The 17,322-nt window shown below is 43.0% G+C and overlaps 1 protein-coding gene across 1 annotated transcript in view; it reads right to left on the bottom strand.

The window, feature by feature from the left end:
* The window catches only part of CNTNAP2 (contactin associated protein 2), a 1,071,500-nt gene that overhangs the window by 828,842 nt on the left and 225,336 nt on the right, over nucleotides 1–17,322 (bottom strand). Inside the window, exons 5-7 of the mRNA XM_090286919.1 lie at nucleotides 15,459–15,643; nucleotides 9,314–9,457; nucleotides 5,802–6,066 (exon numbers count right to left, since the gene is read on the bottom strand). Of these exons, the coding sequence (XP_090143045.1) occupies nucleotides 5,802–6,066; nucleotides 9,314–9,457; nucleotides 15,459–15,643 (594 nt within the window). The remainder of the gene's footprint in view (nucleotides 1–5,801; nucleotides 6,067–9,313; nucleotides 9,458–15,458; nucleotides 15,644–17,322) is intronic.

Raw genomic sequence — 17,322 nt, 5'->3', positions numbered from 1 at the left:
ACTCTCCTGGCTCTTGGGCCTTGGGACTTGTGGGGGAAGCTGCATGATACGCTCTCCTGGGCTCCCCTGGCCAGCTGCAGATCCTGGACTCCCCGCCTCCACAAGCACGTGGGCCCACTCCTTCTAACAATTAATCTCCTTCCTACACATACATCCTATTGGTTATGTTTCCCTGGAGAGCCGTGACTAATATAATCACTTATCTCCCTACTGCATGAATCTGCATTGCTTAAATTGACCAGATAGTCACCTATCAGTTAGAAAAATTACTATCCTTTATATTTTTTAATTTATTTATCTTTACATTTTTTTCACCAACAGTGCACACTCAATATTATTCTGTATTAGCTTCAGGTGTCCAGCATAGCGGTGAGACAATCACAAACTTTACAAGGTGTTCCCCTCTTTTTTTCCCCAGGGCCCACCTGGCTGCATAAACAGTTAGTACCATGTTCCTGACTGTGTTCCCTCTCCTGTGGTTTACATCCCTGTGACTGCTTTATAACCACCAATCCGTACATCTTAACCTCTTCCCCTTTCTCCCCCATCCCCCACCCTGCTCCCCTGTGACAGCTGCCAGTCTGTTCTCCGTGTCTGTGAGTTTGTTTTGCTTTGTTTTGTGCTTTAGATCCCACATACAAGGGAGATCCTGCGGCGAATGTCTTTCTCTGACTGACGTGGCCACTTTGCAGACCGCCTCCTGGGTCGGCCCTGACACTTGGAGGAAACAAGGGGTCCCCAGGCAAAGCGACTCTGCCCCTGGGCCCTCCCCCCTCTGGCTGGGAAGTAGCTCCCACTGCACCCAGTAAGGTCTGGGGTCCTGAGCTGTGCGCTTTGCCAGTCTTGCACCATTCATTTTTATCCTCATAGTCTGCAGTAGTGATGTTTCCTTTTATTTTTTCCTCTTCGGTTTCTCTGCAGAGTAAACTGAAGTTTTTAAAACAAGACACGTTCTTTAGGGGAGTTTTTACTTCCATTTTATCTACCTAAGTTTACTAAATTTTAGCCTCTCCTTGCCATTTTCAAAAATTATTACACACACAGACATACAATGGTGTTTTGTTTATCTTCCCTGAAACATGCATAGGATATTTAAAAAGACCCAGAAACCTTGTAGAAACTAGAGTGGGTCCGCATCCTAGAGTGGATTATACATTAAAGTGTCCCTTTTTCTCTGGAAAGAGTGTCAGTATCTAATATCATGAAACCCACCCCAGCCTCTCGGCTCTTTCATGTTGGAATGTAACGCTTCTTTGGGTGTGAAGCTGCACCAGCGTGCACACAAGTATAATTAAGGTACGTTTCCACGCAGCTTGCACGATGACAGTCCAGCCACTTTAAAAACTGAAACATAATAAAAAGTCAGTTTGGTGACGCTCCCCGGGAGCTGTGCGCTATGCGCTCAAATGCTTTTCCCTGGGCACCGTGTGCGTGGCTGTCACAGCAAGCCTCTCTGTGAACCTGGGAGAGTAAAATAAGCCAACTGCGCTGCAGAAGTGCCCGAGCCTGTCAGTATTTACACTAGAACACACCTTCCCTCCCAGTGAGAACAAACCCAGTGCTCTGCAGATCCGCCTTCCTCCCTCTCCGCCCTCCTCTGAGAGTCCAGGGCCAGGCTCTGACTTCTGCACCTGAAAAGGATGCATTTCCAAGTTTTTCTTGAACATCTTCTATACCTACATGTCCTTCAAAATCAAAGGAAATCTAATCATGAATTTTGGCTACCTTTTTCGATGGAGATGAAGATTATTTGGAAGTGAAGAGATGTCTATTCATTGATTTGTCATGAAGAGAGAATATAAAATCTGTTGTCCTTCGATAGCCACAGTTGCAAGGGTAAGTGCCTTTATACATGAATTCATCTTTTTATCTTTCTCTCTCTCTACCTTGACAAAAACTATCAGAAAAGCAAGCTATTAAAGCAGAATTAGATTTAATTAAGCTTAACATTTTCTCTTAACTATTTTTCTTAATTTCAAAGACGATACTAATTTCTAGCAATTGGCTCGGTGTTGTCTAACAAGGTAATCCATACTCAAATCGATGAATTTTTAACCTGCCTCAGGCATGAAACATCTTAAAGATTCCAAACTACCTTTTCTTCTTCTCAATAAACAATTAAAACATAAAAAATAGTATTTACAAACTAGACTTTTCTTTCCTTCTGTGATGAAAAAGTAACCACACAGAGCAAGCTATCACTAAACTTTTAAAATTGGAACGAAGTGATTCTTTAAAATATCATCGTGCTAACCACAGCACGTTTTCAAATGTTCATAAAACCGAGACAAGAGGCATTCTGATTGCTTGGGAGAGACAGTGCCGCAAGCGGTCTCAGGGAAATGCACTTACGGAGACCGGCCTGGGAACTTGCCAGGATTATACATGCTGTATTCTTGCCATGAATAAGCTAGAGAAAAGAAAGTGTTATTTTTAAAAAAATCATAAGGAAGAGAAAATACACTCACAGTATTTTTTTTTTAAATCCATGTTGTTCCTGGGTCAACTGCATTGCTATCCTGATGCTCAGCGTGAGGATATTAGGAGGGGATCTGGGGAGGTGCTTAGGTCATGCGGGTGGAGCGCTCATCAATGGGATTAGTGCCCTTACAAAGAGACAGCAGAGAGGTCCCCAGGCGCCTCCACCAGGTAAGGACACAGGCGGCAGTACCCAGTTTGCAACCTGGAGAACAAACAACCTTCACCAGAATTCTACCGCATGACGGCCATGAACTTGGGCTTTCAGCCTCCTGAGCTACAAGAGAGAAATGTCTCTCAGGTGTGGTGTTTTACTACTGCAGCCCCAGAGGACTGAGACATCTTCCCTTAACACACCCACACAGAACTCAAAGGTTTACAAAACAGAAATAAAACAAGACCACCAAAAGATTCTCTTCAGAGGCAGAAATACAAACACAGACGATATTTGCTGAGGGCGGCCTTCCAGTGCATTGTGGATGCTGAAAGTCTAAGAGGGAAGCAACATCTACATAAACAAATCAAGGAGGTCCGATACCTGAGCTCAGCCACAGCTGACTCAGGAGATGGCAGACGCTCAATGGTTTTTGTGAAAGGCTTTGTTTACATGGATAGAAATGGATTTCTTTTTCAATAGGTGAGAGAGGTCAGTAATAGAATGAACTTTCCTTCCACTATATAAATGCTGAATCACACTTTATGACCTTATTAATATGGGCAGACCACAACGTTAGATTATTATTCTACGCATCTATTTGTAAGTTAGTGGCATAAAATTGAGGCATTTTACAATAAAAATCTTATTCAAGTGGTAGGTAGGTTTTCATGGTTTGTTTTTTGGCTATACATCAGACAATACTACACATGTAATACTTCCTTATTACTACTATAATATAAATATCATATAAATTGTTTTTCAATGTAAAGCAACAAAATAAATGTCCCCAGGGCAACTAGGACCCTAAAAAATTCCAAGTTCAACCGAGAAGACAAATCTTTAGGTTAGTGTTTTCCAAACTGTGAGTCACGACTTGTTTTCGGGTCATGAAATCACTTATGGGCCATGGCAACATTGTTTAATGGAAAAGAAAAAGAGAAGAAAAAAAAAAAAACATCAAAATTCTTAGAGTACGGCTCAAGTTAACTTCTTTTTCTAAATTAATTATTTTCTCACTGTTGCCACTTACACTAAGTTGCTTTTGTATTTAATTGAATTTGGTAAAATGAATTAAAATGCAGATGAAAATTGCCATCTCTGGACTCTATGCATTTGTAGGATGAAGGAATAGAGTTGTCATATTGGACTTCCTTGTTCTTCCCTTTAATTTTTAATAAACAGAATAAACGAGTACAGGATACAACTTTTTAAAATTGTGTGTATCTATTTACCTACTAACATTTCTCAAACTTGAGCAACGACAGCTGATGAGATCTTAGTTTTCGCTCCACGTGTAAGAAAACACCGGAACTATTTGAAACCCTAGAGCATTTTCACTGTAATATATATGTGAGGCTAGAGAAATACATCTCCTATCAGTATCCCTTCATATTTGTGGCTAAACTGACACAAATATCTACAGCCCAATTTTATCATACTTAAGCCAATCTATTGAAGTATGGCAGTTGTTAGATACTGGATTTCTTTATTGTTTATTTTTTAATAAACACAGTTTAAATTAGATGAGGGTATCTTGGAGTCCCAGACTAGAGCAAATCCAATTAGTACGTGTTTATTGATCACGGAGTTCCAGAGCCTGCTCTTTCCGTTACCACTGTTCCCGGGAGGCGGGTGTGCTAAGAGCGCCGCAGGAGGGAGGCCTCGCTGTGTCTTTTCACGGTGTTTAATCACCAGAGAAGAACCATTCATCACAACAGATATTAGTGAGTTTTCCAACTGCGGTAAATATTTATATGTGTATTTGTTTTACGTGTTGTTCCGATCTCTCCAGATATTTTCGGTTTGTTCCAAATCTCCCCAAGGGAATGTGTACCGGGGAGCAGTGATAAAGTATGGCTGATCAATCATTTCGACTCCGAACACTCAGGGAGAAAGCAAAGCAGAGGAAAAGCAGAGAAAGCAGATATCGAGATAGTTCCCAAAAGCTCTGATTTCAGAAACGGCTCCGACAGAATGGGTGCCATGTCTTGCTCACACTTTTTTTTCAGTAACAGTCCATACAGCCACGGCGCGCGGAAACACAAAGCCCATTTACAAAAGGGACACGTATCCTTCAGCACGAGGTTCTCTGTTCGTGAACACCTGTCCGAAGGACCACTGTGCTGAACTGGACACCCATTCCCAGGGCACGCCTTTGACTATTCGTGCTGTTCTACATGCCAACGACAGATCAGGCATGGCCTCTGCTGTCTGAGAGCGGCCCCCACTGAGGGAAGGGAGAGGGACACAGATGATCCGGTGTATCAGGACAAGCGTCCGGGAACACATGCGGCGTCCCCAGCGAACCGGGGATGCGTAGACGCAGCCAGCAGTCAAGCAGCTGAGCACTTGGTCATGAGCTTCCCCTCTGTACGAGGTGCTCAGAAATGCTGGCTTTCTTTCTGCCTTCTAAGTCGTCCTTCATAGAATGAGGACAACATTGCAAGAACATCTAGAGAAACTGTGAGACGTTTACTCTTGCTTACCAGTCCCATGTCACGTGGCATTTTCCTTTGTTTAGAACATCTCACTTTGCAAATCGACTTTCTTTGCACCACGTTACTCAGAGACTATTCCCGGTTGCTGTCTGTTCAGATAAACCGTTACCCAAGCCCCCGTCTATCACGCCGCTATGATGTCAAGTTTAAAAATCCCCCCACTCAGTCGGCACATCTGTCTTGTCCTCACCGTGTTCGCCTGCTTGTCTTCTGACACTTCGCCTACATTTAGCAAAGTCACTTTGAAGTTGGGATTCGTGCAGTCTAATATACCTTTGAAGTCATAATTAAATGATTACAATCCTATTACTAATAGTAAAAGGTATTTGAATGTCCATGAAGTCAAAAGATACCAGGTACTATTATGTTGGTAAAATAAACATTCTTTGTTTTTAAGCATAAAATTTTCACTTAAAAGAATACCGATTTCTCTATTGAATTTAGAAGAAATAGAAGATTTGGGTTCTCTAAAAGGCGGTCGCAGCCAGCTTTTCTCCTCGCCCGCCCCTCACCCTCTAAGTAAGGTTCCACGTTTCCTTCATGTTATCAGCTCTCAGGGAAACCAAGAAAGAGCCTCAAAAGCCTGGACCCCAACAGAACTGCCGGTAGGTAACCCCAACAGAACAGAAGGAACGATTCGGGCGCAAACATCCGGAGAGCTCACTGACCTGAGGAAATGTCGATCTGGCTCATCTTGGTCTGTGTGACATCGATGTGGACACCGACTTTGCTCTCAGAGAGGCCAATCTCCACGTTGCCCAAGTTTTCTGCGAAGTGACTGAAAAGCAGGAGGCCGTTGGGGTTCCAAGTCCTGAACTGGAAACTGACCGCAAACAGGTCCTGGTCGGGCCGTCCGGGCACCTCCAGGTAGCTGGTGGCGTTGAAGAAGACGGGCACCGTGGAGGGCTCCACGCACGAGAAACTCAGGTTTCCCTGGAAACACAAAGGCCTCCTCTGAGCAAAATGCAGAGTGAGAGATGCGTCCAGGTTAAACAGCTGACGGCTAGAGCTCTACAGACTTCACAGCGGAGCTGCAGCCTGTCCCAAACCCTCTCATGCAGCAGGGTCGTGACTTCAGCAACGGGACGCCTTGCCGGGAATCGACATGGTGCAGAATTGGGCCATCGAGTTGAGGGATGTAACAAGCCCACTCCACTATCAAACTGGCAGAGTGACAGCCTGCTGTGATGGGCTGACCCAGGGACGGCTGTGCATCTCTGAGAGCTCGGGTGTGGGTCACTGGGCTTTCTAGAGACAGCAAGGAGCTGCGGCTCCCCCCAGCCCACTAACGATGCCTCAGCCAGGGAGGAGGCACCATGGCCCTCTTCTGGATGTCCCACTCCAACCTTTGTTAATATATTACTCTGTTTTGGGGGGAATGTAGTCATTGAGGTGCTATTATGGGGCAAATAATCTTGGGTTTTATACCCATACCTATTTATAAATATTAACTATTTAGCATCAGCATCACTGTGATTATTTCAGATTATTTTGTTATTCAACTCAAAATCCCATTTAAATCTCCAGAACTGGGCTGAAGTCATAACAAATTAACGCTTACGGAGTGACATGCTTGTACCAAATGAAAACATGACTTGCCCAATCACTCCTTTTCCCCTCATACTCCCCTTATTTTGTACAAATTGGATACACTGAATTTTATATTCAAACACACTGAATTTTACATCCCATGGTCTGAAAACCTTCCTTCTAAAGATCTGAAAACCTACCTTTGCTTCCAACTTCTTTGATCCCACCATAATGATCTGAGGACTATAATTTGATATTTTAACTGGTCCTTCATTTTTTTTTTTTTTACACAACACTACTTATCTGTCCCCAGATGCATAGCTCCTCCATTGCAGCACATGAACCATTCAATCTCGGGCAGGCTCCCTCTGAGTTTCTACTCAAATGAAATTTGCTCTGGACCTTCACAGGTGATTATTTTTAAATGCTTACTTTACCGGTGAAAGGAGCTGTCTGTTCATAGAATAACTGAGATGTTGTAACTGACCACACGCTTGTGATGTGGGGCCTGTCCCCTGAGAAAACCAAAGGTCCTTTCTGACTCAGGATGCTGACCCTGGAGTCAGTGCCCAGTGAGGGAAGGGGTGTGAATGAGGGGTGCAGGACGACTGCTGGGTCAATTTCACCGAAATATCGGCACCTGACACCTCTCAAAGGTGCCACATAAATATTTGCCTTGGCGAAGCTGCTTGGCTAACGTCCTACTGGTCTCTTCCCTGCCTAATATTTTCATATGTGTGTATATTTTTCATTTAAAAGTTTATTCTACGTCTGCTCATTCTATTTTATCAAATATAATGACAGGTATCGTATGCCATATTCAGTATCTTTGTTATTCAAGTGAAAATAGCATGTGTAACCACCACATATTTTACAGGTAAAGTTGATTTGGGAACGAGTCTCCACAGGGAAATTCTCTGTAGTTTGGGAACTTCATAGACGCTTCCCAGGACCAGCGGGGAGATTTGGGCAGAAGTAACATTTTGCCTCTTCTTCAACGTGCAAGTAAGAGAAACACGATGAGTTGGATCTCTATCATAAGCCACCATTTCTGAGAGAACAAAAGAATCCCAGTGCCATTTTACCCAAAGCTTAAGTTTGCACATATAGTAACATGGTTCAGATAAATAACACAGCAGGAAAGGCGACCATGAGCTGGGGAGTCATATACTGTGAACCTACGATCTGTGTTTGCCAGTCCCATCCAGTCGCCTTGGAAAATTATTTTTCCTGGTTAAATCTGAGTTTTCTCTTCTACAAAATATTTATGATAATATCTCTCTTACAGAATTGTTCTTATTATCCTAAATGCCAAAGGCCTACCAGCAGAGTGCCTATTGCCTATAAATGGAGAGATTACTATTTTTCTCTGTAGTTAATAGGCTTTATGATCTAACATCAAGTTCAATTTTTAACTTTTAGTATAAGTTATTACTTATAAGAAAAATAATTATTAAAGAAAAAATTTTATATTCAATTATTGTTTTCTAGTCTTTTCTGCCCAACCTGAGCTCTGTTTAGCCATCAGAGGGCTTCCATTTGTCTGTTTTATGAGACCCTGGGCTCGAAGGTGGGGCAAGGAGACCATCACGCTCCTCCCCAGAACAGCGCACATGGTCAGCCTCCCACCCACTGCCGGGGGCTCCCCACTGTATGGGTCTCTGGGATTTCGGACTCTCCCAAATGACATTCTGGGCTGAAGTAACTGCAGCCTTGCAGAACCACAGGGAACACACATACTAGATTCTTACTTTAAATCCTCACCCAAGGACATGCTTATTGCTTTTAGAGAGAGGGCAAGGGAGAGCGAGGGAGAAACATCAGTTGTTTGCCTGTTGTATGCGCCCTGACCTGGGATCGATCTTGCAGCTTTTTGGGGTACGGGACGATGCTTCAACCAACTGAGCCACCCAGCCAGGGGACACATATGAGATTTTTAAGTTGATACTTTTAATAATCCTAAGCAATGTCACAGGGAGGCAGGTATGCCAGAGTATTCTTTGATTTTTGGTCCTCTCCTTGAAATAGTTAAACCTGGAAGATCCACCTGCACCAGACAACCACAGTGAGCTTCTAGTTCACAGTGCTCGCTGTCCTGTGGTGGCCGATTTTTATTTAATTACATCGTATTTGATAGGTTTAGAGCCTTGACAATAAGTGTACTTATTTATACACTTGGATGAATTATCTCTGCAAACGGGGAGGGGGCTATTACAAAGTTCCTGGTTTTAACACCTTTACAACACTGAATCCCACCACAAACAAGAAATGGAGAGCCATATGTGGTGAGACACTCAGAAACATGCTGGTGACCATGTAAGGACAGTACACCTGCCGGGAAAAAGCCCTGAACGGAAGGATGCCTGTCCCTCAGGAATAAGGGATCCGGAAGCACTCGGGCTACAATGCTGTGCCCCGTCTGAATAAAACTCGCCATCTATTTCTGGCTAACTCAACCCCGAAACCAGGGTCAGTTCTCAGAGTCCGTGTAGTACCGACATATCCAGTAACTCTAAAGTCAGCTTTCTACTGCTGGGCCCAATCCCAGCACGAGGAAAGATGCTACGATGTTCTTGTACAACTGTCCACGGAACACAAAGGTCCTGCAAGCTTTCTATGAACCACTGTTTCGGGGCCGCACGACTCTCACCACGTTGGAGGGTTCCAGCTTCTTCCTCCGGGCAAGGTCAGTGATGTTGATGCCATTGTAGTGAATGCTCTCCATGCAGCCTTTGAAATTCTTCCTGCTGCTGGAGCTCGGCTTGCCGGAGAAAGGTATGCCTCCGAAGGTTATCTGTGAGGAAAATAAGTATAGATGTTCATGCTGTGTTTGTTTGACTGGAAAAAACATTACATTCACACTAAGTTAGACAAAACTATTAATATAGGCAAGGCCAGATAGCTTTACATCAACCAATCCATACAGATGTTTTTCTGTCTCCCAAATCCGATGCATATAAATTTATGCTGTTATTGAAGTGCATTGTAGTATCATTAATTCTGACAATTAGATTATAACTTGTACAAGAAAATCGCAACAATTCTTTGTGTTTCTGCTACCCAAGAGGGATTTTATAAATTTTCCTGAGGATGCTTGAAAACATTTCAAATAGCAAACATATGTGACTAAGTAATATTAAAAATGTATTTTTATGTTTATCTTTCAAAGACATACTATCAATAAATGCTTCTAGTCATCGGGAGATAACCAGCACTAATGTATAAATTGATAAAACTGCAGCCGAAAGCAAGGAATATTGTATTTACCTGACATAGACTTATTATAGTCTAATGACCATTGAAGTAAAAATTTCATTAGACCTATGGTGAGTGCAGAAAACAGTTGATGAAGTCTCATTGCTGTATTGATTAGGAAGATCTTCAAAGTTGGGGGATATAATTTCAGAAGTATAGGCTTAAAGATATTATAGCTCTTCTAAATTCTAAGGAATAAGGCTACTATTTCTTCCTGTGAATCTCTAGCTACTACTGCCTATAAAAGCATATTTTTCCATATATCTTTGGTCAAATTACAATGTGGTAATGCCATCTTTATATAACACAAAATTATACTTATTTATGCATTGCCAATGATGACATTTACTATTAACAATGAGTAAGCAGTAAATGACTTTACTAATCATAGCTGCAATCTCAAGATATATAATCTAGATGTTAGATGTGTTTTAATATCATTTAATGTTACCGTTATCAATTTTTCTTACAAAGTTTTGAAAACAGAAGTATGACAGTAGTCAGGACAGTTTTAAATGTCAAGACTCGTCGGCAGCCGTCCGTCTCGAGAGACGATGGTGTAGCTTCTTAAGAGTCTATCTGCACCGCCGAGAATGGTTGTGCAGTCCGACTCGGGAGTGACACGGTATCTGTCTCCTCCCGTGTTAAATCGACATCTTGTGATGACGCTGGAGTGTCCTCTCCAGTGAAGCTGAAGCTACAGAGCCTGGGCAGGGTGATATGGAGGGTCTGCTGTTGCCCATGCAGCAGACACCCCCTCTCTTCGCAGCTGAAGGGTCCAAGGGAAAGACGGAGTCAATACAGCTTGGCTTCAGGTGCGCCGCAGGAGTTGCCGGTGTTGACTACAACGTCGAACTGCCTTAGGGACTCCGGCTCCGGATTTTCTGTCAGGGTTTACTCCCTTAGCCTTTCCCCTGAAGAGGTATGCCGCAAGGCAGAGGAGGTTTTTTGGAGTCAGAGTTTTCCTTCTCTGATAATGTCAAGACTACATATCGGATATACAAGGCAAAGATCTTTGTGTCCTAGAAGGCCATTAGAAAATTGTGTTCTATTCTTTAGCATCATGGCCTTTTATACGCCTGATTAGATTTAGGAGGGAAAAAAGCACAAATTAATGATGGTTTAGGAGATAATATAAAAAAAAACCTCACTTAATAAAATAAAAACTAATGGTTAGCTGCATATCATTTACCATAAATTTTATATATAGAAAGACAAGAGGAAAATGAGGATATATTTAAATGTCAGAAAACTACAAAAGGAAAAAAGAGAGGCTAGCCAAAATAATAGAATTAATAAAAAATATTAATATTAATGAAAAATATTTTCAAGCGGCACTGAACTGAACTGATTAGGCAGCTATAGGCATCCTAACACCAAAGGGAAGAGTTACTGATACTGAAGCGGAGTGTTGGAATTCCAGTCCATAACTTCCTACACCCATTTCCGCCCCAGTTGATAATAAGAACACCTTCTACCCTTCGTGAACGCAACACCACATTTTGAATTCTATCAGCGCACCCTAGTGTTACATTGTTGTTTTATTCCTTTCCCGTGGGCCCCGTTTATCTAGGCTCGCCATTTTCCTGCGGAAGGACGAGTCGCACACTCCTGTCTCTCTGCTTTCGGCAGCTTGTGGACCAGTCCCGCCTCAATTCACCAGATTCCTCACCTGTAAGAGACGTGGGTTCAAGTCCCAATTCCTAAGGCAGCTAATTGTGTGATGATGGAACAAAGCACTTCTTTTTGGTTATGTATGCTCACCAGTACGATGAAGGGGCTGGACCACAAAATATTTTCTAATCTTGTAACTATTCTGATAGTAAAAACAGGTGCACTTCTTAGATTAAACATCAGACAGCCGTATGACTCATGATTGACTTATCACTGACATTGCCATTCAGTGACAACCTTGACTTTGAAAAACAACTGCATTAACCCTCTTGCTAACTGCCAAGGGCTCATAAAGCGTGGCGGACAACGAGGTATCTCTCAGTGACCTTTCTCTCCCCTCCTTCTTTAGGAGAAAGATGGCCGCTCACACCCACACGTGGCCCCTTAGCCAACACATGGCATTCACCAGCCTCTCTGAAGCAAGTCCTGGTCCTGTGAGATCTCAGTGAAAGGGCTGTGTGACTCCAGAACTGCAACGGAAAGGACCTTCCTTCACTCTCTCTCCTGCCCACCGGCTAGAACGCAACCGGGATGTGAGTGGCTATGCTGCAGTGACTTGCTGCAGTGACTTGCCGTGGGGATGGAGGAGCAGCAAGAGTGTCCTGATGACAATGATGCTGCCATCTGAGCCCAGGGCTATCTGCCTGGGGGCTCCTTTGACATGAAAGGGAATAAAGAGACGTGTGTTGTGTGTGTGTGGCCTAGTTAACTGTAATTGACACACATGGTGATTTCTATTACTTCCTGTTGACCTCACACATAACCCTCTAATAAATGTGCTATTATATCTATTTTATAGGAAAAGAACAGGACTTTTCCACTGTCCCACAACCAGTAACGGGCACAAGGGAGTTCAAACCCAGGTGTCTCACTCCAGCTGGAGCCCATGCAATGGATTCTCTCTAAACCCTAGGCAGGTACTTCAGTGGACAAGGGGGGATCCTCTTTTCTCCGCCTTGCAGCTAGCTGCCTGACTGCAGATGGTGACTGGCTTTCTCTGTGGTGTAAAGGGGCCACAGAGAGGGGAAGGAGGTGAGCTTGTAAGCACAGCCTCCCACAAAAGAATTCCCACACTGATTCCTATTGTTCCTCTCATGATGCACATCTCCAGGAATGGTGAGTGTTGCTTGATTTACCCCGGGAGGTGGTGTGCACATCCCTTCTGACGGGCCCAAGAGCACGGCTGTTGAACCTAGCCATTGTTAAAAATTAAATGATATAACCCTTAAAGGAAATAAGTTACGTTAAACACAAAAATAACAACCCCTCAGAACTTGTCTCTACATTTTACTATCCTGCGTGCCCCTGAAGTTACTTAGAGCTATTGTGTCTCTGTGGTGGAGATACTGTGTAAAGGTGTGGTAGCATAAAGGCAGCTGGTCTTCGTCCCCAGTGCCTGGCCAGAGCTCCCAGAACCCTCTGCACTTCCTGAACGAGAGGAGTGTTTTTGTTATTTGTAAGATGCCCCTTTCCAGGTTTGAGCCTAGATACTGTACGGGTGGGCCAAGGAGGCACGGGCAGACACGGAGGCTGCCTCTACTCCACGTCCTCGTCTTTAAACAAAGAGGCAAAAAGGAGCCCGTTACACTGAGATGGACACGGAGAAACACGCAGGCAGGCCGAGCCCTTTGACTGCGGCGCGTGACCGCCAGAGCAGCACCCAGGAGGGCGGCGATCAGTGGCAACCCTACGGAGAGGAGGAAGCTGAGTCTGTGCTGACTCCCTGTTGGCGCATTTAAGTTCCTTCCTAGCGTCTCTCACAGACACGTGCCAGGGACATGAGACTACAGATGAGCATCTCAGGTGCAGTCCTGTACGCTGGGGGGCTGCACAGTGCCCACAAAATAGCCGGCCCTGTACGGAAAGCGTGGTGTGTGCGAGAACACTCAGGGATTCCATCACAAACTCAAAGGCGGCTGGGACCCCCGACAGCTTTGGGAACCTGAAGTTTCCATTGTTTTTTGAAAATTGGAATTGCCTTTGTCCATTGCTAATGGTCCAAAATTTCTCCTGTCTTCTACAGTACTTCAAAGTTTATTAATGGAGAATGAATTACGTAGTCATCTTCACGTCCTCTCGTAAGTGGGAGCAAGTCACATAAGCCAGGAATTGTACTCATTTACAGCAGATGAAATTTTCTGGGGTTTTTCACATTATTTCCCTATTAACAATCATTTCTGCTTTAAAGGGATTTTTTTGGCAGGCAATTATTTCCTAAATATGTTGAATTTATTTTAATATTAATAAAGTCTTTAATCAGGGTTTATATTGCATTTTCTATTTGGAATACTTATTTAGAAATATATGTGATATACTCACAGAGCAGGAACTTTAGAAACTACTTAAACATATAAGAAAATAGAAAACACAGTTGTAAATCTTGAATTTTCACTTATTATTTTACGGTGAACATATTCTACATTCTTAAAACTTTATACAGATAGATAGATACTGCACCTACATGCGTGTACGTATGTACCTTCAGTTTTAAGGCTGGGTAAGGCACACTGCGGAGACACAGCAAGTTCATCAGGGCCCCTCAGTGTACATGTGAAAAAGGACAGCGATACTTGATATCTTTTGCAAACTGTGCTACACACTAGCTTGAGGAGCTTCACTGTCCCAGCACCCTGCCCCATTGCTCTGGGTGACGTCCTGCCTTTGGGAAGCTGGGAATTTGCTCATCGCTCAGATAAAAACTGTCGCATGGACGTAAACGCAGAAAACGAGGGTGGCAGCGTCCACCCTGATTCCCAGTCTGAGAAGTCGTCCAGCGCGGGCGCACACATCCCGCTCATAAATGATTATTACTGTTGAGCGTAAGAGAAGGCTATGATCTGTTCTTCCATTGTAGGTGCATTTTTTTTCAAACGGCTACTATGTTCTTAGGACACAAACATTTATTACGTCGTTTAGTTCTAACTATGACAGGAGGGTCTAGAAGGAACTGTGGAAAATTAATAAGACACCAAGGGTCCCGTGAATTAAGAAAGTTTGGGACCCTCCAGCTGATTAGTATCTCATCCTGTGTATTCTGCTGCTGGGCTCTGCCTGTTCGGTTCGCATTATCCCCTTTGTCTCAGTATACCTTACGCTAGAGAAACATGTCCTTGCAGAATTCTTATTCCTATATGTGGTTAACGCTTTTGAATGGACAGCTGACGTTAAATTGCTCTCCAAATAATTTATTTAAAAACTGGATATGCCTACCTGTATATTATGAGAATGTATCATTTATAATGGACCAAGATCATTGATTTTTTAAAAATCTTTGATCATTTGGAAGGTAAAAAATCCTTTTATTTATGTACAATTTCTTTAAAATAGTTTAATTTTAATGTCTTTAGTGACAATTATAACTGAAAAAATAGAACTTACTAAAAGAATTAAGTCATAAATATATAAATATATAATATATAAATGGCTTAATATAAATCAGAACTCAGGATTTCTTATTCAATATTTTGTAATAAATATTAGACAATCCTTTGTATATCATACTGTATGTTATCAAGTAAAACAGGTGATTTATATTCTAATAAATGAGCAATGCAAAGATTATAACTTAAAACTTATTCAGGACTTGTTAAATGATCCTAATAACATGGTAGATGGTCCCTTCTCTTCATATTCTTACTTTGGTACCAACATTTAAAAAATATTTCAAGTATTTATTATTAAAACTTTAGAAATGAATAAAATGATATATGTTAATAAATTAGGTTTTGAAGTTACACGTTAATGTTTCTTTGGAGAATAGCACGAAAATGGGGCAGGGGGGTGCATAAGGAACCAAGACACACAACGGTACACGTGGGAGCCGAGGCAGCCGCTGGCCGCCTCAGTTTCCGTGTCCCCAAGGTCACCTCATAGTCCAGGTCCAGGTAGTCGAACTCCCCGTTGGTGCGGAAGTGCTGCACGCTCCTGTCCAGGGTGAGGTCGAGGCTCCGGCCCTGGCGCTCGATGGCGACCGAGTGCCAGTGGTGGTCGTCCAGCAGGCTCCCCGTCGTCACCGACGTGTGGCCGTAGATGGGCCCGAGCTGGTTGCTTCCTGCGTCACGGGGGGAAAAGAAGCAGCGGTGAGGCCGCGGCCGGGGCAGCCCGAGACCTCTGATTAGACACTGTGCGTGGACGCTCTGTCTGCTGCCACTGCCACAGGAAAACCAGCCTGTGGCTCTGCTTAGAGAGTTTATGTTCAAAGCCAGTAAAGATGAAAAAAGTCTGTTTCCTTAAAAATAATGAGCTATTAAAAATTATTAGGTTTTTAAATATTTTTTTATTGATTTGAGAGAGACAGAGACAGAGAGAGAGAGAGAGAGAGGTTTGCTGTTCCGCTTTTTTCATTGGCTGCTCCCTCTACGTAGTGTGACCAGGGATTGAACCTGCAACCTTGGTGTATTGGGACGATGCCCCAAATGACTGAGCCACCTGCCAGGGCCTAGGCTCCTTTGAAAGTCAGTGTCCCATGAGCTCTGGAGCCAGAAGGCCCGAGTTCTGATGCTCTGTATTGCTGGGCAAGTTGACAACTTCCCTGGGCCCGTTTCTTCATATGTAAAAAGGGGAAAATAACAGTCCCTGCTTTACAAGGTCGCAGTGGGGATTAAAGTACCGAGTACATACAAAGAGCTTAGCACACTTTCTGGCATAGAGAGAACATTCATTAAATGGTACCTGTTAACAATCTTTTATTATTGAGGTTGGTGTTCTTTTAAAATACAGCATGTCAGCTTTTGGTTTTCTCTGACTCTAAATGCCGTCATCTGAAGCACAGTGTACTATTTAATGACATGGAAAATGTACACAAGTTACACCGACAATAAAAGCCTGCAGAACTATGGAGTGTAGCATGGTGAGTGAAGTAAGCCGGTCAGAGAAAGACAAGAGCCACATGGTCTCACTTACGTGCGGACTCTAATGAACAAAATGGACGAAGTGCAGACAGACTCAGGGATACCGAGGACAGACTGACAGCTGTCAGAGGGGAGGGGCTTGGGAGCTGGCTGCGAAGGGCGAAGGGATTAAGCAAAAATGAAAAAGACTCAGACACACACAACAGTGTGGTGATCACCAGAGGGAAAGAGGGAGGGAGAAGAGGGGAAAGGGGGGATCAATGGTGACGGAAGGAGACCTGACTTGGGGTGATGAGCACACAGGACATTATACAGACGACGTGTTGTAGAATTGTACCCCTGAAACCTATATAATTTTATTAACCATTTTATTCCAATAAATTTTTTTAAAAAGTAACAAAAAACCATCTGCAATTGGGATGCGCAGACTCACTCGTTGAGCCAGGTGAGCTCCCTGTGCTCTCCGTGACACACGCCGTCACACAAGGGCCATTGTCTTCTGTACTTGATCGAAAGTGTTTAAATTATTAAAATTAGCTGTGCAAGTTGCTAAATGGTTATGGATCAATTTCATGTGAAATACTATTATTTTGGTTGAGGTTGAAAATAGCTATATATGGAGTGATCAATAACTAATAAGTGATTACTTTGGAAGAATCTGAGAATAAACCTTTTCTGGGAAAAAAATATGGCATGAATCTAGTTTTAAAATAAGACCTCCACAGCAATAAGACCATAAATAAGAGTGAAAGGCTATGAGGATCCAAAACATTTACTGAGATCATCTCTGAATGCTGTTTATATATTTTATACCACTTTCTACTTTGTCTAATGAAAGACTGCTTTTTATGGTCAGGCAAAACTAAATACTATAAAAAAG

Source organism: Furipterus horrens, unplaced genomic scaffold, assembly GCF_987537825.1.
Source record: "Furipterus horrens unplaced genomic scaffold, mFurHor1.1.pri manual_scaffold_9, whole genome shotgun sequence".
NCBI lineage: Eukaryota > Metazoa > Chordata > Mammalia > Chiroptera > Furipteridae > Furipterus > Furipterus horrens.
This window is presented reverse-complemented; position numbering and strand designations above follow the sequence as displayed.